The sequence below is a fragment of the Phallusia mammillata genome, chromosome 4 (genome assembly GCF_965637545.1).
Source record: "Phallusia mammillata chromosome 4, kaPhaMamm4.hap1.1, whole genome shotgun sequence".
NCBI lineage: Eukaryota > Metazoa > Chordata > Ascidiacea > Phlebobranchia > Ascidiidae > Phallusia > Phallusia mammillata.
This window is the reverse complement of record NC_137255.1, coordinates 20,226,016-20,248,342: the sequence shown is the minus strand read 5'-3', so window position 1 is coordinate 20,248,342 and position 22,327 is coordinate 20,226,016. Positions and strand designations below refer to the sequence as shown.

Here is a 22,327-nt window from a genome sequence, read left to right as displayed (position 1 = left end):
CATTGGTTCGACTAAAATTTACTTTTGTAAAGATTTTTTCCATTTTTTTTTAGGTATAACTGTATAAAAATGACCAAATAGTCGATTTGGTTTCAGTTAACCAAAGCCGTATTCAGTTACGCAAATTTCCAATGAAACGAACGCCCTGACACAAACAACACACAAAAAAGCAGACAGCATGAAGTTTACAAAACTACACACCGAGACGAAAAAGAAATACTTGTGAGAATCCACAGATAAAGCCATCAGAACAAGAAGAAACAAAAATCAACGCCCATAGGTAAAATACACAGTCACGGCGCTTGTCTTCTTAACAAATCGCTGCGTAACGAGAAAGAATGCTATGCGTGATCTTAACAACGATTACAAGATACCAGAAAACGAAGAAGGCACTGACGAACTTATTTGCAGTCATTCATACGTGAAATCGAGATAGATCTATTTTGAGAATTGGTCCAGTATGTACTAATGCAGTCAGGGTCCTAAAGCTACACGTACATCATGAGTATAATGAAGAAAACCATAGCAACAGAAGTTTTGCTATTTATCTGCATATTGCTGCTTCCAAAATCAAGTAAGTTCTATTTACAAAATCGAAAACCGCTATGGCCGAGCTTGAGGTCACTTTAGAGTTTTAGACTAAAACTTTTTTACCAACTTAAAAATAAAGCTATGACTGACTAAAATAAATTTATGACCGTCGCGTAGCACAGTTGGTGCAAAAAAGGCAACTGAGAAATAAGTAACTATTTGCCTTGTATTAGTTACTGCGAAGAAAATACATTTTTTAAACATGAAGATAAGTGGTTTAGGAAAATGCCCCAATCGGAATATTGCCTAGTTTTCAAGCCTGGTACTGTGATATTTTACAATATATTTAGATGGACAATTTCTTTATCCGGTTGACGACAATCCACCAACAGATGTCCAGGTAAACACACTTAACTTAACAAGTTCAAGATGTTGGTATCGAACAACGTCTCGATTCGCATTTTTTAAGTTTGCTTTAGTAGTTTCTGAGCAAAAACTTTTTAAGGCCGTTTTCGCTTCACTAAGTTTCTAAAGCACCCCAGATTTGAGGTCGAATTATTTTCGGGTTTTTCCACCGTGTCTGCGTAGTTCGAAGCAGTGGTTGATTGGCATTTCTCAATTGCAGTAGATGACTATTCGCTAATGGGACACAGTGTTTTTTTAAGGTGTTTTGTCCAGCGGTTTCCCAAAATTTGCCAGTAGCCTAACAAATAATTCGTTTAAGCAAATATGGCTATTTTTTGGTATTTAAATGAAACACTTGCGGTCTCTTAAAACTACTTAGCGGTCACCCAAACCAAACCTTAAAAAAAACCTGGACACAACAACTGTGATTTACACTTGTTTGGCTTCTATTCGTTCTTTATGACAGAAATTTTAAGCCGTCATTTCGGGAAACGACAGTCAAACGATTTTTTAAATTTGATTTACTTAAACAATAATAATTTAATGTCTTCGAAAATAAACATATTTTCTATGGATCGTTCTAAGTGCTTTAATGTGTCGTGTATTTGGACCTGGAGTTGATTGTATTTGGATACTTTAAGAAGTCGCATATCAACTCCAGGCTGTTTTTCTTTTTAGTTTCAATGTTTTACTTGCGATGGTGCCGACTGCGATCAAAATAGAATGATCGGAACTCATCAAGACACAACATGCAACGGACCAAGAATCGCATGTTGGGTAAAAAGATTTATATTTTGCAGCTGAACATGTTCTCTCAATCATTGGTACAATTGTGTTACTTTTACAAAAATACCTCTGTTATATTATATTTTGTATAAAATGAATAACTATAGGCTATGTAGTTAATACAGCGCAATATTTTAATAAATATTTAGAAAGGTTAAAAACTAAAAAAAACAAGAAAAAGTTGTTCCATTCGACAGAAACACATAACTTGGCTTTCTAACTTAACTATTTATTTTAGACGGTAAGAAACGAAGAAACTACGATGTATTCTCGCATTTGCGGTCAACCCGATTTCATCAGACAAGGTGTTTTCTGCAATCGACACATGGAAGGCAAGGAGTTTTGCTTCGGTCATGAAACCGAAGCCGGTCGGGTTCGACTTTGCGCCAAATGCTGTCTCTCTGATCATTGCAATTCAGGAACGCTTCAGGTAGGATGTTGGAAAACATGGCATATTTTTGTGTTGATTCTATGCAAGAAAAACGTATCCGTTTTTATTTGTTTGTGCATTGCTTTGTATGTTGATCAAAAAATACTGTTTATGGAAGTTTAGCAATATTTGCCAAATAATCAAGACATTTGTGAAACTAAAAAGCCTTTTTTCGCGTTAAACTGTAATTTGTAAAGTATACTTTTCCAAAACCAGTATGATAAGTTGTTTTTGTGATTTGTCAGAACTATCCTGATCAGAACCTACAAACCTGCTTCGCTTGTAACGGAGAAACCCAGCCTGTTTGCAACCAGGACCTTTCGGTGTCAATGGAAAACAGCAGCTACGTGGAACAATGTTTACTACCAGGCTCCGATTGTTGGGTAACAACATTCCTGTTACGTTCTTTCCTTTTTAACTTGTTTAAGTTAACTTAGTGATATGTAGTTAGGGACTAGCACTGGTGCTGGATTTTGCACTTGGCTCCATAAACGCATAAAGCGTAATCTTGTAAAATTGCAAGAATAAACACAATTAGCAGTTTGCATAACATATCGGCTTGAAAGCTGTGCCAAACCATTCGTAATTTTTACTTAAAGATGGATAACAAATATAACCCACTTACATCACAGCACCAAACATGTCTAAATATCTAAATTTAGCGACATTCTTGTCTCACATTTCGTATTCATTCAGACGGAACGAAAAAGTGGACAGACTTTCGTCAGAGGATGTCAGTTGCAGACCTGTGAAAATGAAGGTTTTGATAAAACATGTGAAGAAAGGTGACACAAAAAGATTGACATTTTTTCTCATCGAGTATTATTACTGCAAACTCAGTCAAAAATGCATCTACTTAAATGTATCATCATACTGCAGATATTTATTGACATATACCCGTATATCTTGTTTCCAGTAACGGCGTAGAAAGATGTACTCAGTGCTGTGTTGGGAAACTGTGCAACCGAAATGCAGCTGCTTTGAGACTACCCGAACTTCACTTGCTGATTTTAGGTCTCATTAGTGCTTTCTACTGGATATAAAAAAGTTTTTTGTTTCTCCTTATTTGGAGCCCTGAATGCTTGTACAGAATGGAGTTGGTATCGTCAAACTTATATGCAAATAAAACTGTATTGTGTCTGTTCAAATGGATTTCTAGAGTATGATTGAATTGGATTTTCTCCTTTTCGCGGTTTTCTGTCCCATTAAAAATGAACTGCACCATTTGCTATCAAATATCACCCTAGCTTTTTAAATATTGTTAGGAAACTAGTGCACTTATGTGTGTAGCTCAGTTGGTAAAGCGCGAGTCCCGAAAAAACTCGTAGATAGCTGATGCTTACTATATGATTTCCATATGAGTGTAACGCGATCGCTGGTCTGCATCGATGCTTCAGTGCTGATCCCAGTTACGGATTTATATCTCAACTCCCACTTTAAAGTGTTGAATTTCTTAAGCAAAATATGCACGAATATTATTTATAATGTGGAATAGATTTTCCTGCTTTCAAACCGAAATGAATCACCGGTTTAATGTAGACTAAAGGTCGGTTGTCATTTGTGGGTAACCAGAACACATTTCACGCAAATCGATTATACTTGGACCTGCGCCGAACTAAACGAGTGCGTTGACGATCAGAACCAATTACTAAGTATGCAACAAACGACAATGTGCAAGTCATGCAAAACCACATGTAAAACCGCCAATATGTGAATGCTGAAAAACGAACTTCAGCAAACAATAGAAGCGTAAACCATATGTTACCAAAGTACTCCGTCCATGCGTAAGGCATCAAGCAGATTCGAGTTTCCCGTAAATACCACCAAGCAAACAGCGATGGCACATTGTATTTCGGACGATGGCCTGAAAGCTCCTCAAAATGGTCGTCGTTATGAAGTTGTAAACATAATTGACAACTCCATGTAGCTTGGACCCTCGTCTTTGAAAAATATGTACCTTCAAGTCGCCACGCGAAATACTGCTTATAAGCCACGTGGTCACGATCCAGGTATTCGAGATAATTTGCAAGTTCTTCCGGGGCTTGAAAGTCCTCCACAAATATGTAGGAGTTTTTCGGGAGAAGGTTGTCTAAATCCTCCCGTTTTGGACCCCATATGACAGGGACAAGGCCTATTACAAAAGCGTTTTGCCAAACCTGACTTGTAACGTAGTCTCTACAATGCATTCCGTTTTCAAGTGCAAAGTAAAATTTGTATCCGGTAAGTGGATGCCTCATTGTAGCTGACTCGTCGCTGGGTGGTGCTACAGCAATATCAAGCTTGAATCCGATTTCTATGAGACTTAAAACCATTTGAACATGTGTTCCCTTTGCTGTAAAGAAAATGTAACAATTTGCCGCAGTTATAAATGAATGCTAGTGTACCAAGAAGGTTCAGGTACCTTTCTAACCTTTGGGGATTGTCCATAAACCATCAATTAGCCATATCGCAAGTCTGTTCTTTTGTAAGAAAAGTCGGTTAATATCTCTGTCACTACTGTCACTCCGAATAGAATGGCCGGAATAGTGGGGTAAAGAGATATCCGAGTCTAATCTGAAAAAAATGTGTATTAAACATGTCCTCATACCTAGCTCAATCACCCAAAATAAAAAAAACATAGGTGTACGTGAGCTCTTTCTTGTTTCAATCCAAACCCGTCAACTTAACTTAAGCAGCATTACAAATGATTTAGCCATTCAGGCGTACCTATATGACATTGTCAAATTGAAATAGTCGTCATATTTCGTCTTTATGTATGTTGCATGGCGCATAGTTTCCGACGGATTTTTATCGCTCATCCACACAAATAACTGATTTGGAAAACTGAAATAAATGGATTAGTTATCAGTGCTACTGGTTCGTTACAACGTAACCAAGATTCTACCTCCTTGGCACCCCGTCGTTGTCTAGTATTCGATGAACTACGGCAGAAGCTGAATGTCGCAGTTTCTTATCAGTGGTTACCATGCAAGGAGCAGAACAAGACTGTTCCGTTAAATAGGATGATTGCTGAGTTTCAAATGCCAACAGTATAATATGTTTTCTCGCGAAGACTTTCTGTAACAAAAGGTTTTAGGTATAAAAGGCCTTACTTGGGTTTTATCAAATACTTTTGGTTGGGGAGCGGTTTTCTGGCTTTTTCGAGCCCCAATTTCGAGCCCTCTTACAAACCTACGTTATAGGGCTATAGGCCAACATTTTTGTTTAATACTTGTTGATTTAAAATAAAACTAAGCGGTTCGTTCGTGTAGTTTTTTTAGGACTATTGCATCTTAACAAATGCAAAACAAGCGCTGTAATAATTAAAATTATATCAAACGTACTTAAATCGTATCTTCTGAACACTTGTGGCGGGTCGTGAATAATCAACTAAAGTTTGGCACGCGTGTCAGGGGTTTCCGGTCCCTGGTCAAACAAATAGTGCGAAAAAAGGTTTGCCGCGCGAGGTTCTTGACTATAAGTTTTGATTAACGTAACCTTTTAATCCAATTAACTACACCAAACTTGTTGTACCTGATGTGAAACGTTCATGTTGGCTTTCCATAGCTGTTGCATCAACTCATCCTTTTCCAAATTGCTTTTACTTGGCGGCAACCACCCAAGTTGATTGACTCCACCAAATCGCAATATTTGACTTCCAACTACACTCCAATCGTCGTACGTAGGCCAAAGCCACCAAACTCTGTCTACTCTTTTACTCCACGTTGGCGAATATATCGCGAAGTACACTCCGAAGTTGAGAAGCACAAAACTGCACCATATAAACCCCAGTGTTCGCCAATCCATCCTACACAGAGCGCCCAGTAGCCTACAAACCAGGAGTCTTGCAGCGCGTTTGGGTGCATACTTCATTAACAGTGTTAAGAACTGAGTAAGGAATAACCTAAAACTGTTAATGGTATACATTAACTTGAACGTGCCAAGCCAGCAAGTCAAACCGAAAAGGCAGGCTGTAGAATGGAGGAAGCGATCAACGGTTGCTGTTGAAGCAATATCAGTGGCAAATGAAACTCGTCATTTCCTTGCGTTTATAGCTCTGCTATATTCAATTGAAACGGGACGTTTGACGAATAGTAGTTGAATTAATCTTCAATCAGAACTCATTAAAAATTTCTCGGGCATAACAAAACAGTGAAAACGCTTGGGCGACTCATATTCAACCTTCAGCAATGAGTTTTACGTGACCCTAACTATTTAGCACCTGAAACCATGGTCCGGCAGAAATTTTTCCAGGGGTGGTCCAATTTTGACAAAAACACACCTGCAGGGATATAATATCAAGTAATTGTGTACACAGGGCACAAAATATATGCAGTAGATTTGCGTCAACGATGAAAAATCCCCGTACAGCCACGCAACTAGGAACCATTTTGTCCCTGTAAAACGCATAATGACGGCAGAGGCTATGGAAACAACACCAGATACGTAAACAATGCACACATCGGTAAAGTCGCTTGTTTAGACATTTGCTTCGACTATGTCAACCTCTCTTCTTAGAGCATTATTGTTTGTCAGTCATCACGTTTTTCGAGAAAATGTTGTAATTTTGCGGCACTTTGACATTCCAGGGGATGGGCAAATGCTCCCTCTTGCCCCTACGTACCGGAGCCCATGCCTGAAACGCTTATTTATTAATATGAAAAGTAATGTGTAATTTCAAAACAAAAACATATCAAAAATTGTTTACTAAAGTAGGACTGCATCAAATCAAAACAACACAGTGTATAGGTTAAAGATCACCAGTCTAACGTTGGACGTTACGCATTAAGTCTAATATGATTTGATGTTCCAGCTTGACGCTTTCAATGCAAAGAGACGCCAACGTGTGTTGTGGGTTTGGGACCAGTAAGAGATAAAAGAGGTCGACCCAACGTCGGCGAATTGTCACCCAATAGCGAAGGCCCCACACGTGTTGTCAATTTCTTTGTCCTGAAAGGTATGTTGCCGTTGCTGAGCGAATTCGTCCCATTTATCGGTGGCAAACGTCTCGGCGTACCTGGAGCACTTAAAACGCTATTTTCAATAAAAGATGTTTCCCGGTGAGCAGGTTGATTTAAAACTAAACGAGGTTCATTAGGTTTATCAGGCATGGCAGGCAAAGTGGTATGAGGGTTGCTGATTGTTCCTACTGAAGAAGCTGTTTTGGGCTTTCGACAAAGAAAGTACACTAAACCCACAAGTCCAGCTATGAAAACCGTTCCGCCAACAATTGATCCAATCAGGGCCCCTGTAAAGCTGCAACAAGTGAAAACGTATACTTAACACCAACCTACAATCGCCTCAAACAAACGATATAAGTTAACCAAAATAACCAAAATATTAGGCCCCACAAGGCCTGATTCGCTTGCATAACTTTCCGAACTAGGGCTGTAAAAAAAATTGTTTGATTATTTGCAATTTGTAAATAATTATTTGAAAATTTATCAAATAATTTTTTACACATTTCAAATAATCAAACAATTTTTTGTTATGCAGTAAACCTTGAAATATGTGCAAAATCAATTTACTTGAACACATTGGTGACATTTTTATGGATTGCGGTTACACAGAAGCACTGCACCATATGTTTTCAGCCTTATATGAATGTTCTTTAACGCGTTTTCCTAAAACTGTTGGATTAAAAAGCATGACAATGTACTGTTCATTCCAGTATTAGTTACACTCACGAATAATTAAAGTTATTTAAGCAAGCAAATAAAATGTTATAGATTACAATTCAATTCAACAATTATCCAAAAAAGCTGTTGAAATAAAGTGAAACAATACACATGGAAAACACACGGTTTTGCCAAATTACGGAATAACTGAGCATGTCTCTATCTGTATTAATTTGTTATTTTAAACAGAAAAAAGTAGCATAGGTTTAATGACTAAGAGCTTGCGAAATTCGTTTAGTAATTTCAACTATCCGTATTTAATAATGACTCTGGGCCTTATGTATCAGGTGTTTTAAATTATTTGAATTAGTTGGTTATTGGATTTGAAAGGAAAAAAAATATTTGATTATTTGAAAAATTAAAAACCTTTATTTGATAACAGCCCTATTCCGAACTGTAGGACGAAGCTTTTCAGCAGTCTTTTGTGTGGTAATAATTGTTAAAAAATAACACAAAAACTGCTTGAAGCTTTACAAACATAGATTTTATACTACAATGATTTTTACACAAATCAGTTCTACATAGTTACAAATCATGTGGTTTATTGAAATCTATAGTCGAGAAGTTGATACTTTTGTTGGTTGCTACTTTAAACTTACTCCGGCGTTTCTGTACTTGTTGTTGCCGTTGTATTAGGAAGTGATGTTTGGTTGGACGTTGTTGCAGGGCGAGATGTTGTGTCACAAGACGGTTCCTCACTTTCTGCTTTTGAGCAAGTCAAAGAGTCCAATGAAATAAACGGGATGTTGCATGGGTGACAGGAGAGAGGATTACAGGAGTTACTCTCTGCAGTGGAAGACGCATCAGCAGATACAGAGTATAAGAACCGGGCTCCTGCATCAAGTTCGGGCAATCTGCTACTTGATATTTCAACGCTTGATGCCGTTGCAGAGGCTTCTAGTGCAATCTTAATGCAAATATATTTATATGTTGTTTGTTTAGCATTGATTGGACTCCGCCTTTAGAAGGTTTGGCCCCTAACAGAAGAGCGATCAAGAGTACACGGTGTTAACTACAAATGTAATAAGTGCGGTTTTACAACTTGGATTAGAAATTATAACATGTTGATCACTCGAATATATGAAATGAACAAACATTTCGTCCAACCTGTTGCATATTTGATTTTGTTCAACTGTTGTAAAGGCATACAAAATACTAAGTTGGACTATGCAACTGGGTGGACAACTCAAAGATTTGTAACGAAATTTTATTGCATACATTCCAGCTCCGTAGCGACATCTTGTGGAATTAAAAAAACAAACATTGACAATATTTTACTAAAGACATTATGGTACCGTCAAGTTTCCTAGCGGAGGAATTGCCACCACTGATATAGGTGTGTTTGATAACATTTCGTTTGGGGCAACGTCCGTTGTTAAACTGCTAAAAGTGTAGTTTAAACAAATATCTGAAAATAAATACAAATATGTACAAGATACAATATAAATTCAAATGAATTGAGAAAAACCTGATGTAGTGCAGCATGGTTTTCTTTCAATATCCCCATCACACTCTGTGTACCACAATTCCCATTCGGCTTCATTTTGCACAGAGATCGGTCCAGTGTATTGGTTATACGATACAACCTGCAACAACTTGCAAACCTGTCACTGTGTCAAATTGCAATCAATTTTGCTCATCGCAAAAAAAACGTTGAATACAGACTAAAGGTCATGTTTGTTTGTATTTTTATTGTTAGGCTGTGGCTTCCAATAAATTTTGTTGCTGAAAGTCTGTGTAAATTGCACTTGTTCGAGCGCTAACTGCCTTCAATATATAAACTGTCATTATATATTGTATAAAGCAATATAACAAACTTCGAAGCAATTGCGTACGAAACCAAATTGGAAGCAAACAACAAAACGGCCTTAGAAGAACTGGCTAGGCACACGCGGTTTCCAGAAGGCTCTGAAGCGCCAGAAACAGGGCTTACAACGACCAAAAAGAAACAAACGAAGCACACTTGCCGTGTGACGGGCACACGCTGATTAATTATAGCGTCCTAAGTTAGGACTCCTAACGGCAAGGAATGCTTGAGAAAGGCAATGACAGGGATAAATCAGTATTAACTCTAGTGCAAGTATGTGATTACAAAATGCGCTTAAGGTTAAATTTAGACGTACTGATTCTGTTTAAAAAGATACGATGATGCCCAACAATTTTGGGTGATGTATATCTTTCCCAAAGAGGGTGAAATGAAAAGACTTCATAAGTTTACAGTAATTTTAATACATGTCAGTAATCCTTAACGTTGAATTACTATAGTGGCTCGTTATATTACAAATTTGTGAACAGTTTCTACTTACCCTAACTTTGAATCTTTGGAATGTAAGTATATGACTCCTAAGCGGATCAGTGTTCAACAAAAGCCAGAAATGTTCGCCTCTTGTTGTATCGTAACTGCGAAAAGAAGCGCATGTTATTCCCATGTTAACCCTTTAACTGCCACGGGCGCATAAATGCGCATGGAGACATGCCTCGTTGTTAGCAGCGACAAAAATCGTATTAGTGCGAATTTTTTTTCCAACTGGGGTGCGTTGGAAAGCTTATGCATATTGGCTTCAATTTATTTGAAAAAAATGATATGTTAGTATTTAAAAAAAATTAATTACAGTAAGGAGAAAGTGAAAATTTAGAAAAAAACATGTTTTTTTCAAATTTTTGTTTTTGAGCCGTTTTTTGATATTTTACGCTTGACTGATTCACAGACAGCTGCTTGGAGTTGATTTCAGGGCTTTGCGTGCGTGTTGCGGCCATCTTTGTTTACAATTTGATATGTGTGCAGCTGAATTGGGCTTGAAAGTGGGTAGTTAGGGCCTGTAAATTTGCCTTGATTTGCTTGAATATACAACTGTATGAGTCAGTTTAGCTTTATTATTAGTGGTGACAACAGTTATTTATCAAGAAAACAACTGTTGCAGAAGCACTTTGACTTTGGAAGTTGGTGCTTGCTGACCTATATTATGATTGTATCTGGCCCACAAATGCATTTACATTTGTCAAATGATGAGGAGATGTGGCCTCACGAATGGACAACAAATACAGAAGAATCAATGCAAAGTACCTTGGGAAGGCTTGAAATTGTGTTTTTTCTGCAAACTTATATGCAATGTGTTTACAAATTTTACATGTTGTGGTGTAATAATACATAATAAACATTCCATTTAAAAAAACTTGTGAATGCATTATGTGTGTACAGCTGGTTGGTAAACATTATAATAAGTCAGTGAAATGTCAAATTAGCCAATAAATATCATTGAAAACAAGTTCCATATACATTAATTTTATTATTTAATACTGTAGAATAACAAACTGAAATTAATGATTATGACGTCATGAGCTAATTAATGACGTAATCAAAATAACACAGATAAAATTTTGTAACGAAGTGTTTGTAAAACAACTTGTAACTAATAATTGTAACGAAAAACATCAATAAACTGCAATTTCATGAAAAAATAGAATTAAAATGACGTCATTTCATAGGTGATGACGTCATCGAAATTTCATCGAGGACCCAGCAAACAATATTCAGCACACTTTGATAAACGGACAGTTGCAACCTAATCTTGCTATCAAAGCTGGAGAGATATCACGGTTCAGGTAGATTTTATTTTTATGAATTTGAACTTTAGTTTTACACCAAGCATGTTTATCGTCTTTGACTTTAATGCATTCCATGTGGATTTCACAACAAGGGGTCAATTTCACATTCTTTAGGAAATTATAAGAGAAAAAAAGCATCAAGGTTGACATCATTGAGGGTGAAATTGAATTAACTTTAATCGAATCGGTCCACATTGTTTCTATAATGCACACACGATAAAATAACTAATATTATCGGCAGTGCACTTTAACAGAAAACTTAACTACTGTTTGGTTTTGCAACAATTAACGAATTAAGTTTGTTTGCAACAAATATGGGCAATTGCTGTCTTTAAAAGTGCCCAAGGGTTAACGGAAAAAAGCTTGATAACCTTTGCCATGGGACAAACATCTTGCTTAAAAACTAATTCAAAAACGAATATGACCCAGTTTTGTTGCTGTTTAAGTATGAAAATATATCTTGAAACGTTGCGATGCAGACTTCTAAATGCTGGTGGCCTCTACGCCCTTGCCTTGCACATAACACTGACTGATGGCACCGGCAGCCCATGTTCAGTAAAGGAGATCGCATTGGACGGACATTATCTTGATAAACCGCGAGATCAACGGTTAGGCAGGAGTTTGGTTGTGGCAGCTGGGCGTGTTGATTGGCTGGTTGTATGCGAAACTGCTGGAGAGTACCAGGTAGGGTCAATTTTGTTTGGCGACAGTAACATGCAGTATTTTTAAATTTATCACATTCTTATATTTTATCAGCTAAGATCAACTTTTTCGGAGGTGGACGAAGAATCGATGGGCGAGCATCCCAGTTTTACAGGAATCCTGGCTCATCTAAGTGTAACAGGCACAGCTACACAAGTTTCAAGCTTCCCTTCGACCTTGCCCCCCAAACCTGCGTACATCACTGACCTTCGTGACGTAGATCCTGGTGACGTGTGCGGCAAATTCGTGATCGAAGTCACGCCAACAGACACTTTGAACAGACAAGATTACAGCGAAACAATAAGGTTGGTTTTGGGAGAAAAAGCCTTATTTGACACATTCTTTTCACTACATTCTTACAAAATCTAAACTTTAAGCTGCACATTTTTTTCATGTTTTGTGTTCCTTGATATGCAATGTAGCTTAGCAAAGCAGATAGCTCAGAGTTGTAATTCGTGCCTGGCCCGGAAGCATAAGCCCGAAGCCCAGCCCAGCCCAGCCCAGCCCGTGGATCGAAAGAATCGTTTTTGAGAAGCCCAGTACGTGGACCCGAAAGTTTGATTGACAAACTTATGATACAGAATACAATTTATAGACAATGTTGAACAAATCCTTTTAGGGCTGTTGGGAATTAAGTTAGGTCCAGAAACTAGCTATTTACCTATAAAGTTTAATTCCAAATAATTAGAGACAGAGAATGTCAAGTCAGGCCGGAATTAAGCCTGAGATTGTCAATATTTGAGGGCTAATAGTTGTGGTTAACATTTAGACAGGCCATAGCTTGTATTCTCTGCCGCAATATGTGTTGACTTGTGGTGAGACGCCTTTGTCACATTAGGTGTGTAAATAAGTACCAAGCGGATTTTATCAGAATTCCTCGCTAAAATGCAGACAAAAACTGGCCTACGTAAAAACTGGTTTATCTCTAATTACATTGGTAGCTGCAGACGCTATTATTAATATATGCGCTTTTATAATTTTCACTTTATCAAATTCTTCTTAAATACTTGCGAGCAAGTGGAATGAGGTAAAATAAAATAAATAAAAGGTTTCATCGTTGTTTGAAATACAGCTTTTGGGTTGTGAGGCACTGCAAGAAGGCAAACATTTTACTGATCGAAAAACATCATGATTACGCTTCTTCGCGTAAACCCTGCACAAAAATAACACAATATAATATTTGTTTGTTGCATAAACATCCAGTCAGTCATTCATAGTGAGCATCCACGTCTTTTATTGTTGTTGCTTCATAACCTTCACAGCATCGATAAGTTCAATTTTACTTCTCATAACTCCTCGTTGATATCCGCCTTCAGTTTCTTCTTTTTAGAACTCATTTTCAAGTGATTTTGGACCGATACTTTGGCCTTTCCTTGCCTCCTATTGCTACCAAGACACGTTTTTCCGTTACTGTTGTACTTTCGTACCATTTCCGGGACAAAAACATTTTCGAACAACATCCAGTTTCTTCTGTTTTCCTGCTCTTTACGAAGATGAAATTCTCCTGGGCGTTTATAACCCGCATGTACCACAAACGCGTGGGCAAGGAGGTGGAAATGGTAACCGGCCATGTAAAGCTCACATGTGTGGCTGATACGATCAAACCCGTACTGCTTGAAGCGCTCGTCATAGTCCGGTACGTCAATAGGGCCAATGTAGAAAGGTTCCCAGGATGGGGCCCATGCAAGCTCAAAAGCAGTTGTGATATTTGCGGTGCGAGTAATCGCCATCCAATCATCGTATAGTGTCGCTTTATGGCACTTCGGGCATGTTTCAATGTGAAATGGTCGAACCACGTCTTGTTTTAAAGCGTGCACCAGTTGTGTTTTAGATAAAGGCATCGGAGTTCGGTTTTCGATCTCAAAAGCCGGGGCAACGAACACCGCCGGGTGGCGCAATTGCTGAAACTCGCTTTCGGACAAAAACTTGACAAATTGCGCCCTCGTGTCACGTGACGGCATTACGTCGACGTCCAGTACAAACACATACTTGGTTTGTGAAGCGCTTTTCGCGACGTTGCGTAAAGTGTTTTGGGGATATTGCAGATCGCCGTGGGCGTAATTAGAAGCTGTAAAATTCCTGAGTACTTCAAGAAGACGGTTGCAGTCCACTTTCGGCGTAATAAATTTAAACCAAAGTTGAAAAATGTCTGCATCAAATACCGGCGGCCTGTCGCGTGGATAGACAAAGTGGAATCGAATTCTGTGGAGCTTGTGACATTTCTTCATATACTTGACTCCAAAATATGCTTGTAACGCGTGGGAACCTGGGACGAACAGTGCCACTGATATTGCACCGTCCCAGTGCCAGTTAGTTTGTATTAAATAATGTAAATTGTTGACTGAGCATTGCGTCACAAGCGTTACGTCGTCATCTTTTGAAGTTGTATTTTTCTTTACAGCAGCAACAGACAGTGTATTCCACACCACCATGTATTCTCCCCATTCTTCAGCTTGGCCAAGATGGGACTGCAAAAATTCCTTTTGTAACCGAACTAAACTGCGATTTAACTGCGCCTGTAAATAGCCTACCAGCAAAAAGACAACCAGCAAAGCTACTGTAATCTTGTTCCAACTGCATTTTCTCTTTACCATAAAAGAACCTTGCAGTAACCGTTGAACAGTCATATGGTATCACCAGCGCTGTACAGTAGACACGAAGCAAGACTTTCTGACACACTTTTTGCGGCTGGCTCGTTACCGCCTCAGGCAATGTGGTTTTGCAAACCTTTCCCGTGTGCGTCGCAAACAATTAGCAAAACTGTTTTTGATTATTAAGTACTAAGTAACACAACAAAATTAAATATGGCCTGCTAAAAAAATATTGGATTTTTTGCCTGGGTAACCGTTTGACTTTGCTTGTTAGGATATAACATGCTAGTTTGACATGACTTTTTTTGAGATGGTTCTAAAATAGTACGACATATCGGATGTTTTGGTCTAATTAGGCAAACTTGCACAGTATCTTAATTGCCAAACATTACAACTAAATAAATGTGTATTTTTGTTCATCTGCAGGTATAGAGCAAGGGTTGGAACGATTCAAGAATGGCAGCTCACCAATACAGAATATGTCACGTCCCATCCCATTCACATCCACATCAATACATTTCAGGTAATTTTTTCAAACAACCTGTTTCTGTATAATCTTACATCAAATTGTACTGGATGTTTTCTCGCAGGTTATTAGTTACAACACATACACTGGACCGTACGGAGTCGATGACGGTGGATCGAACTGGAGATTGTTCAGTCAGTATGACACAGACAATGATGGAGATGAGACTTGCAAATGGCAGTACAGCGGTTACAACGGTAAAATATAACCAAGTACTTCGGCTTATACGCCTTGCCAAATTGTTTTGACGGACCGCTTGTGTATCATGACATAACAGAAATCATGTTACATTTTTGGTTAAAGTTGATAATATTTGCAGAATCGGTTGTGATCCAGCCACCTGTCAATGCCCTGCAGTACCTGGGTCATGAAGTAAGGCAGGCAGAAGGAGGTACTGGGACAATTGGTTACGCACAAGTTGGAGATTGGATGGATACGATCTTGGTTCCCCCTCTATCAAACATTACAGTACATGAATTTTTTTCTTTTTTTTTCTTAAAGTTATTTTACCAGCGCATGTTTAGCAGTGTGCAGGGGTGTCTAAAGTACTACAACTAGATGGACCAGCTAACGTGAAAAAAAACATCGCCGAAACTATATAGAAGCTAAGGCAGAGTTGCAAGCGGGCCCAAAATCTGAGCCCGAACCCGGCCCGAACCCGAAAGTATAAGCCCGAAGCCCGGCCCGAACCCGAAACGTTTTTGAGAAGCCCGTTTAGGCCCGAAATTTTGATTAACAGGCCTATCCACGAAAGCCTCGCAACAAAGGATGAGAAAGAAAAAAGAGAAAGACAACAAACACAATGAACAATAGTAGACAATGGCGTAAACAATATTTTTTAGAGTAGGGTGGGCATTAGGTCAAATCCAGAGACTTGTTACTTAGCTGAGTGATTTTATTTAAAAAAATGGCGGACACGGAACGTAAAGTCAGGCCCGTTTTAAGCCCGTTTTCTCACAAATACCTAAGCCCGAACCCGGCCCGAACCCGAACCCGGCCCGAAAAGCCCGGCCCGACTTGCAACTCTGAGCTAAGGTCTTTTATAACTCATTCAAACATTGCACCGCAAATTTTACACCAAACGAGTTTTAATGTTTCTGCATTAAAACCCCTGGTCTATCGGGAAGCATCACTAAACCAGCTTTAACAGTTAGAATCTAATTATAACTGTTAGATGCAACGAAACGGTGTGGTCCAACGAAACTGCATTTTTGTTTTGTTTTACAACAGATCCGTTTCCGCACTGACACTTACACTGGAGTTGTTCTGGTTCATTGTCACTTACTGGCAGATGCTGAACAAGGAATGTCCATGCTAGTTGAAATCGTCGGGGACGGTATGTACTCCAAACATAATTTATACATACAACACTGACAAGCGTATCGTTCATTTATCTATAAACGTTGTCTCGTTTGTTGCACTGCATTAGCTGGGGTCGCTTTACAATTTTATGCCCTCTCATCATGATTTAATGTTTTTACTGAACAGGCGAGAGTTTGGAAGCCATCACAACGTCTGCTGGGGCCAACCAAGGCTCGTGTATGGAAAATAATCCAGTAAATCGACTCACATGCTCGAGTGCCGCCAATACGATAAGGTACAAGGCGTTGATTTGTAGCTGTTGCTAACCAAACAAATATAACCTTTACCTTTGTTACAAAATGAATTGGTTTTATGAAACTTTATTTTTTGTTTGCGAAGTATGTTTTTGTAACATAATTTTTTTAGACATATTTTTGTTTAGATTTCTTGAACTTTTGATACAATTCACCTTGTTTTTCAGTATCGTCCTTCTATTGGTTTCATTATTGCTTGGAATTTGCCCCAACTTGTGAAGCTACAGAACACTGAGAAAGAACTGTTCAGCAAGGCACACCTACCCCCTAAATGTGACAAATGTTTTTAGATTTGGTGCTGATTATAGAGTACTAATAGTGCACACTGTGTTTGAAATGGCATTGACTAGCCACCTAATTATCGGTGTCAAAATGTAGTTGTTGTGTTGTTTTCGTGGACCTTACTCTTGTGCACCTATTTAATCAGTGTGTTTGCCTTTGTCGACCCGCCAATGCAAACACATTCGTTTTGGCGCCAAGTGAGCGTTTGACACCGCATCTGAATGCTCAAAACAACATTGGGCACCGTCGTTTCCGGTCTTATCGTACCTTTGACGCTATTTGTTCTCACATACCCAAACATGCTTTTTAATTTTGAAAGTGTGTGAGTGTCATTGGTTCGACTAAAATTTACTTTTGTAAAGATTTTTTCCATTTTTTTTTAGGTATAACTGTATAAAAATGACCAAATAGTCGATTTGGTTTCAGTTAACCAAAGCCGTATTCAGTTACGCAAATTTCCAATGAAACGAACGCCCTGACACAAACAACACACAAAAAAGCAGACAGCATGAAGTTTACAAAACTACACACCGAGACGAAAAAGAAATACTTGTGAGAATCCACAGATAAAGCCATCAGAACAAGAAGAAACAAAAATCAACGCCCATAGGTAAAATACACAGTCACGGCGCTTGTCTTCTTAACAAATCGCTGCGTAACGAGAAAGAATGCTATGCGTGATCTTAACAACGATTACAAGATACCAGAAAACGAAGAAGGCACTGACGAACTTATTTGCAGTCATTCATACGTGAAATCGAGATAGATCTATTTTGAGAATTGGTCCAGTATGTACTAATGCAGTCAGGGTCCTAAAGCTACACGTACATCATGAGTATAATGAAGAAAACCATAGCAACAGAAGTTTTGCTATTTATCTGCATATTGCTGCTTCCAAAATCAAGTAAGTTCTATTTACAAAATCGAAAACCGCTATGGCCGAGCTTGAGGTCACTTTAGAGTTTTAGACTAAAACTTTTTTACCAACTTAAAAATAAAGCTATGACTGACTAAAATAAATTTATGACCGTCGCGTAGCACAGTTGGTGCAAAAAAGGCAACTGAGAAATAAGTAACTATTTGCCTTGTATTAGTTACTGCGAAGAAAATACATTTTTTAAACATGAAGATAAGTGGTTTAGGAAAATGCCCCAATCGGAATATTGCCTAGTTTTCAAGCCTGGTACTGTGATATTTTACAATATATTTAGATGGACAATTTCTTTATCCGGTTGACGACAATCCACCAACAGATGTCCAGGTAAACACACTTAACTTAACAAGTTCAAGATGTTGGTATCGAACAACGTCTCGATTCGCATTTTTTAAGTTTGCTTTAGTAGTTTCTGAGCAAAAACTTTTTAAGGCCGTTTTCGCTTCACTAAGTTTCTAAAGCACCCCAGATTTGAGGTCGAATTATTTTCGGGTTTTTCCACCGTGTCTGCGTAGTTCGAAGCAGTGGTTGATTGGCATTTCTCAATTGCAGTAGATGACTATTCGCTAATGGGACACAGTGTTTTTTTAAGGTGTTTTGTCCAGCGGTTTCCCAAAATTTGCCAGTAGCCTAACAAATAATTCGTTTAAGCAAATATGGCTATTTTTTGGTATTTAAATGAAACACTTGCGGTCTCTTAAAACTACTTAGCGGTCACCCAAACCAAACCTTAAAAAAAACCTGGACACAACAACTGTGATTTACACTTGTTTGGCTTCTATTCGTTCTTTATGACAGAAATTTTAAGCCGTCATTTCGGGAAACGACAGTCAAACGATTTTTTAAATTTGATTTACTTAAACAATAATAATTTAATGTCTTCGAAAATAAACATATTTTCTATGGATCGTTCTAAGTGCTTTAATGTGTCGTGTATTTGGACCTGGAGTTGATTGTATTTGGATACTTTAAGAAGTCGCATATCAACTCCAGGCTGTTTTTCTTTTTAGTTTCAATGTTTTACTTGCGATGGTGCCGACTGCGATCAAAATAGAATGATCGGAACTCATCAAGACACAACATGCAACGGACCAAGAATCGCATGTTGGGTAAAAAGATTTATATTTTGCAGCTGAACATGTTCTCTCAATCATTGGTACAATTGTGTTACTTTTACAAAAATACCTCTGTTATATTATATTTTGTATAAAATGAATAACTATAGGCTATGTAGTTAATACAGCGCAATATTTTAATAAATATTTAGAAAGGTTAAAAACTAAAAAAAACAAGAAAAAGTTGTTCCATTCGACAGAAACACATAACTTGGCTTTCTAACTTAACTATTTATTTTAGACGGTAAGAAACGAAGAAACTACGATGTATTCTCGCATTTGCGGTCAACCCGATTTCATCAGACAAGGTGTTTTCTGCAATCGACACATGGAAGGCAAGGAGTTTTGCTTCGGTCATGAAACCGAAGCCGGTCGGGTTCGACTTTGCGCCAAATGCTGTCTCTCTGATCATTGCAATTCAGGAACGCTTCAGGTAGGATGTTGGAAAACATGGCATATTTTTGTGTTGATTCTATGCAAGAAAAACGTATCCGTTTTTATTTGTTTGTGCATTGCTTTGTATGTTGATCAAAAAATACTGTTTATGGAAGTTTAGCAATATTTGCCAAATAATCAAGACATTTGTGAAACTAAAAAGCCTTTTTTCGCGTTAAACTGTAATTTGTAAAGTATACTTTTCCAAAACCAGTATGATAAGTTGTTTTTGTGATTTGTCAGAACTATCCTGATCAGAACCTACAAACCTGCTTCGCTTGTAACGGAGAAACCCAGCCTGTTTGCAACCAGGACCTTTCGGTGTCAATGGAAAACAGCAGCTACGTGGAACAATGTTTACTACCAGGCTCCGATTGTTGGGTAACAACATTCCTGTTACGTTCTTTCCTTTTTAACTTGTTTAAGTTAACTTAGTGATATGTAGTTAGGGACTAGCACTGGTGCTGGATTTTGCACTTGGCTCCATAAACGCATAAAGCGTAATCTTGTAAAATTGCAAGAATAAACACAATTAGCAGTTTGCATAACATATCGGCTTGAAAGCTGTGCCAAACCATTCGTAATTTTTACTTAAAGATGGATAACAAATATAACCCACTTACATCACAGCACCAAACATGTCTAAATATCTAAATTTAGCGACATTCTTGTCTCACATTTCGTATTCATTCAGACGGAACGAAAAAGTGGACAGACTTTCGTCAGAGGATGTCAGTTGCAGACCTGTGAAAATGAAGGTTTTGATAAAACATGTGAAGAAAGGTGACACAAAAAGATTGACATTTTTTCTCATCGAGTATTATTACTGCAAACTCAGTCAAAAATGCATCTACTTAAATGTATCATCATACTGCAGATATTTATTGACATATACCCGTATATCTTGTTTCCAGTAACGGCGTAGAAAGATGTACTCAGTGCTGTGTTGGGAAACTGTGCAACCGAAATGCAGCTGCTTTGAGACTACCCGAACTTCACTTGCTGATTTTAGGTCTCATTAGTGCTTTCTACTGGATATAAAAAAGTTTTTTGTTTCTCCTTATTTGGAGCCCTGAATGCTTGTACAGAATGGAGTTGGTATCGTCAAACTTATATGCAAATAAAACTGTATTGTGTCTGTTCAAATGGATTTCTAGAGTATGATTGAATTGGATTTTCTCCTTTTCGCGGTTTTCTGTCCCATTAAAAATGAACTGCACCATTTGCTATCAAATATCACCCTAGCTTTTTAAATATTGTTAGGAAACTAGTGCACTTATGTGTGTAGCTCAGTTGGTAAAGCGCGAGTCCCGAAAAAACTCGTAGATAGCTGATGCTTACTATATGATTTCCATATGAGTGTAACGCGATCGCTGGTCTGCATCGATGCTTCAGTGCTGATCCCAGTTACGGATTTATATCTCAACTCCCACTTTAAAGTGTTGAATTTCTTAAGCAAAATATGCACGAATATTATTTATAATGTGGAATAGATTTTCCTGCTTTCAAACCGAAATGAATCACCGGTTTAATGTAGACTAAAGGTCGGTTGTCATTTGTGGGTAACCAGAACACATTTCACGCAAATCGATTATACTTGGACCTGCGCCGAACTAAACGAGTGCGTTGACGATCAGAACCAATTACTAAGTATGCAACAAACGACAATGTGCAAGTCATGCAAAACCACATGTAAAACCGCCAATATGTGAATGCTGAAAAACGAACTTCAGCAAACAATAGAAGCGTAAACCATATGTTACCAAAGTACTCCGTCCATGCGTAAGGCATCAAGCAGATTCGAGTTTCCCGTAAATACCACCAAGCAAACAGCGATGGCACATTGTATTTCGGACGATGGCCTGAAAGCTCCTCAAAATGGTCGTCGTTATGAAGTTGTAAACATAATTGACAACTCCATGTAGCTTGGACCCTCGTCTTTGAAAAATATGTACCTTCAAGTCGCCACGCGAAATACTGCTTATAAGCCACGTGGTCACGATCCAGGTATTCGAGATAATTTGCAAGTTCTTCCGGGGCTTGAAAGTCCTCCACAAATATGTAGGAGTTTTTCGGGAGAAGGTTGTCTAAATCCTCCCGTTTTGGACCCCATATGACAGGGACAAGGCCTATTACAAAAGCGTTTTGCCAAACCTGACTTGTAACGTAGTCTCTACAATGCATTCCGTTTTCAAGTGCAAAGTAAAATTTGTATCCGGTAAGTGGATGCCTCATTGTAGCTGACTCGTCGCTGGGTGGTGCTACAGCAATATCAAGCTTGAATCCGATTTCTATGAGACTTAAAACCATTTGAACATGTGTTCCCTTTGCTGTAAAGAAAATGTAACAATTTGCCGCAGTTATAAATGAATGCTAGTGTACCAAGAAGGTTCAGGTACCTTTCTAACCTTTGGGGATTGTCCATAAACCATCAATTAGCCATATCGCAAGTCTGTTCTTTTGTAAGAAAAGTCGGTTAATATCTCTGTCACTACTGTCACTCCGAATAGAATGGCCGGAATAGTGGGGTAAAGAGATATCCGAGTCTAATCTGAAAAAAATGTGTATTAAACATGTCCTCATACCTAGCTCAATCACCCAAAATAAAAAAAACATAGGTGTACGTGAGCTCTTTCTTGTTTCAATCCAAACCCGTCAACTTAACTTAAGCAGCATTACAAATGATTTAGCCATTCAGGCGTACCTATATG

General features: G+C 38.2%; 5 protein-coding genes across 5 annotated transcripts; 3 read left to right on the top strand and 2 right to left on the bottom strand.

The window, feature by feature from the left end:
* Positions 1–40: 40 nt before the first annotated feature.
* LOC145224010 (uncharacterized) lies at positions 41–3,304 on the top strand. The gene is made up of 7 exons (XM_080090424.1): positions 41–574; positions 882–931; positions 1,615–1,713; positions 1,961–2,152; positions 2,398–2,535; positions 2,849–2,937; positions 3,069–3,304. Exons 1-7 carry the CDS (start codon positions 502–504, stop codon positions 3,193–3,195), a joined length of 768 nt encoding a protein of 255 aa, XP_079946550.1. The 5' UTR covers positions 41–501; the 3' UTR covers positions 3,196–3,304.
* Positions 3,305–6,343: 3,039 nt separating this feature from the next.
* On the bottom strand, positions 6,344–10,249 carry LOC145224155 (uncharacterized). The gene is made up of 5 exons (XM_080090590.1): positions 10,116–10,249; positions 9,278–9,395; positions 9,105–9,217; positions 8,409–8,716; positions 6,344–7,387 (listed from the first exon to the last, which is right to left on the bottom strand). Exons 1-5 carry the CDS (start codon positions 10,236–10,238, stop codon positions 6,955–6,957), a joined length of 1,095 nt encoding a protein of 364 aa, XP_079946716.1. The 5' UTR covers positions 10,239–10,249; the 3' UTR covers positions 6,344–6,954.
* A 1,065-nt stretch (positions 10,250–11,314) lies between these two features.
* Positions 11,315–17,450, top strand: LOC145223592 (uncharacterized; the record flags this gene model as incomplete). The annotated part of the gene is made up of 9 exons (XM_080089994.1): positions 11,315–11,412; positions 11,895–12,099; positions 12,172–12,422; positions 15,135–15,231; positions 15,299–15,431; positions 15,554–15,702; positions 16,465–16,570; positions 16,723–16,831; positions 17,018–17,450. Coding segments are annotated over 9 exons (1,200 nt in total), but the record flags the coding sequence as incomplete, so codon positions are not given.
* LOC145224283 (beta-1,4-glucuronyltransferase 1-like) lies at positions 13,151–14,786 on the bottom strand. The gene has a single exon (XM_080090751.1). The coding sequence runs from the start codon at positions 14,742–14,744 to the stop codon at positions 13,404–13,406; it is 1,341 nt and encodes a 446-aa protein (XP_079946877.1). The 5' UTR covers positions 14,745–14,786; the 3' UTR covers positions 13,151–13,403.
* A 52-nt stretch (positions 17,451–17,502) lies between the features above and the next one.
* LOC145224284 (uncharacterized) lies at positions 17,503–20,766 on the top strand. The gene is made up of 7 exons (XM_080090752.1): positions 17,503–18,036; positions 18,344–18,393; positions 19,077–19,175; positions 19,423–19,614; positions 19,860–19,997; positions 20,311–20,399; positions 20,531–20,766. The coding sequence occupies exons 1-7, from the start codon at positions 17,964–17,966 to the stop codon at positions 20,655–20,657; spliced, it is 768 nt and encodes a 255-aa protein (XP_079946878.1). The 5' UTR covers positions 17,503–17,963; the 3' UTR covers positions 20,658–20,766.
* Positions 20,767–22,327: the final 1,561 nt, after the last annotated feature.

Excerpts from the sequence above, each read along its gene's own strand:
- LOC145224283 (XM_080090751.1), bottom strand. The coding sequence starts at position 14,744 with ATGACTGTTCAACGGTTACTGCAAGGTTCTTTTATGGTAAAGAGAAAA.
- LOC145224284 (XM_080090752.1), top strand. The coding sequence starts at position 17,964 with ATGAGTATAATGAAGAAAACCATAGCAACAGAAGTTTTGCTATTTATC. Across the intron at positions 18,394-19,076 it reads ATCCACCAACAGATGTCCAG|TTTCAATGTTTTACTTGCGA; the intron begins GTAAACACACTT and ends TTTTCTTTTTAG. Across the intron at positions 19,176-19,422 it reads GACCAAGAATCGCATGTTGG|ACGGTAAGAAACGAAGAAAC; the intron begins GTAAAAAGATTT and ends TATTTATTTTAG.
- LOC145224010 (XM_080090424.1), top strand. The coding sequence starts at position 502 with ATGAGTATAATGAAGAAAACCATAGCAACAGAAGTTTTGCTATTTATC. Across the intron at positions 575-881 it reads ATTGCTGCTTCCAAAATCAA|ATGGACAATTTCTTTATCCG; the intron begins GTAAGTTCTATT and ends CAATATATTTAG. Across the intron at positions 1,714-1,960 it reads GACCAAGAATCGCATGTTGG|ACGGTAAGAAACGAAGAAAC; the intron begins GTAAAAAGATTT and ends TATTTATTTTAG.
- LOC145224155 (XM_080090590.1), bottom strand. The coding sequence starts at position 10,238 with ATGGGAATAACATGCGCTTCTTTTCGCAGTTACGATACAACAAGAGGC. Across the intron at positions 9,218-9,277 it reads ACCATGCTGCACTACATCAG|ATATTTGTTTAAACTACACT; the intron begins GTTTTTCTCAAT and ends ATTTATTTTCAG. Across the intron at positions 7,388-8,408 it reads ACAAGTACAGAAACGCCGGA|CTTTACAGGGGCCCTGATTG; the intron begins GTAAGTTTAAAG and ends CACTTGTTGCAG.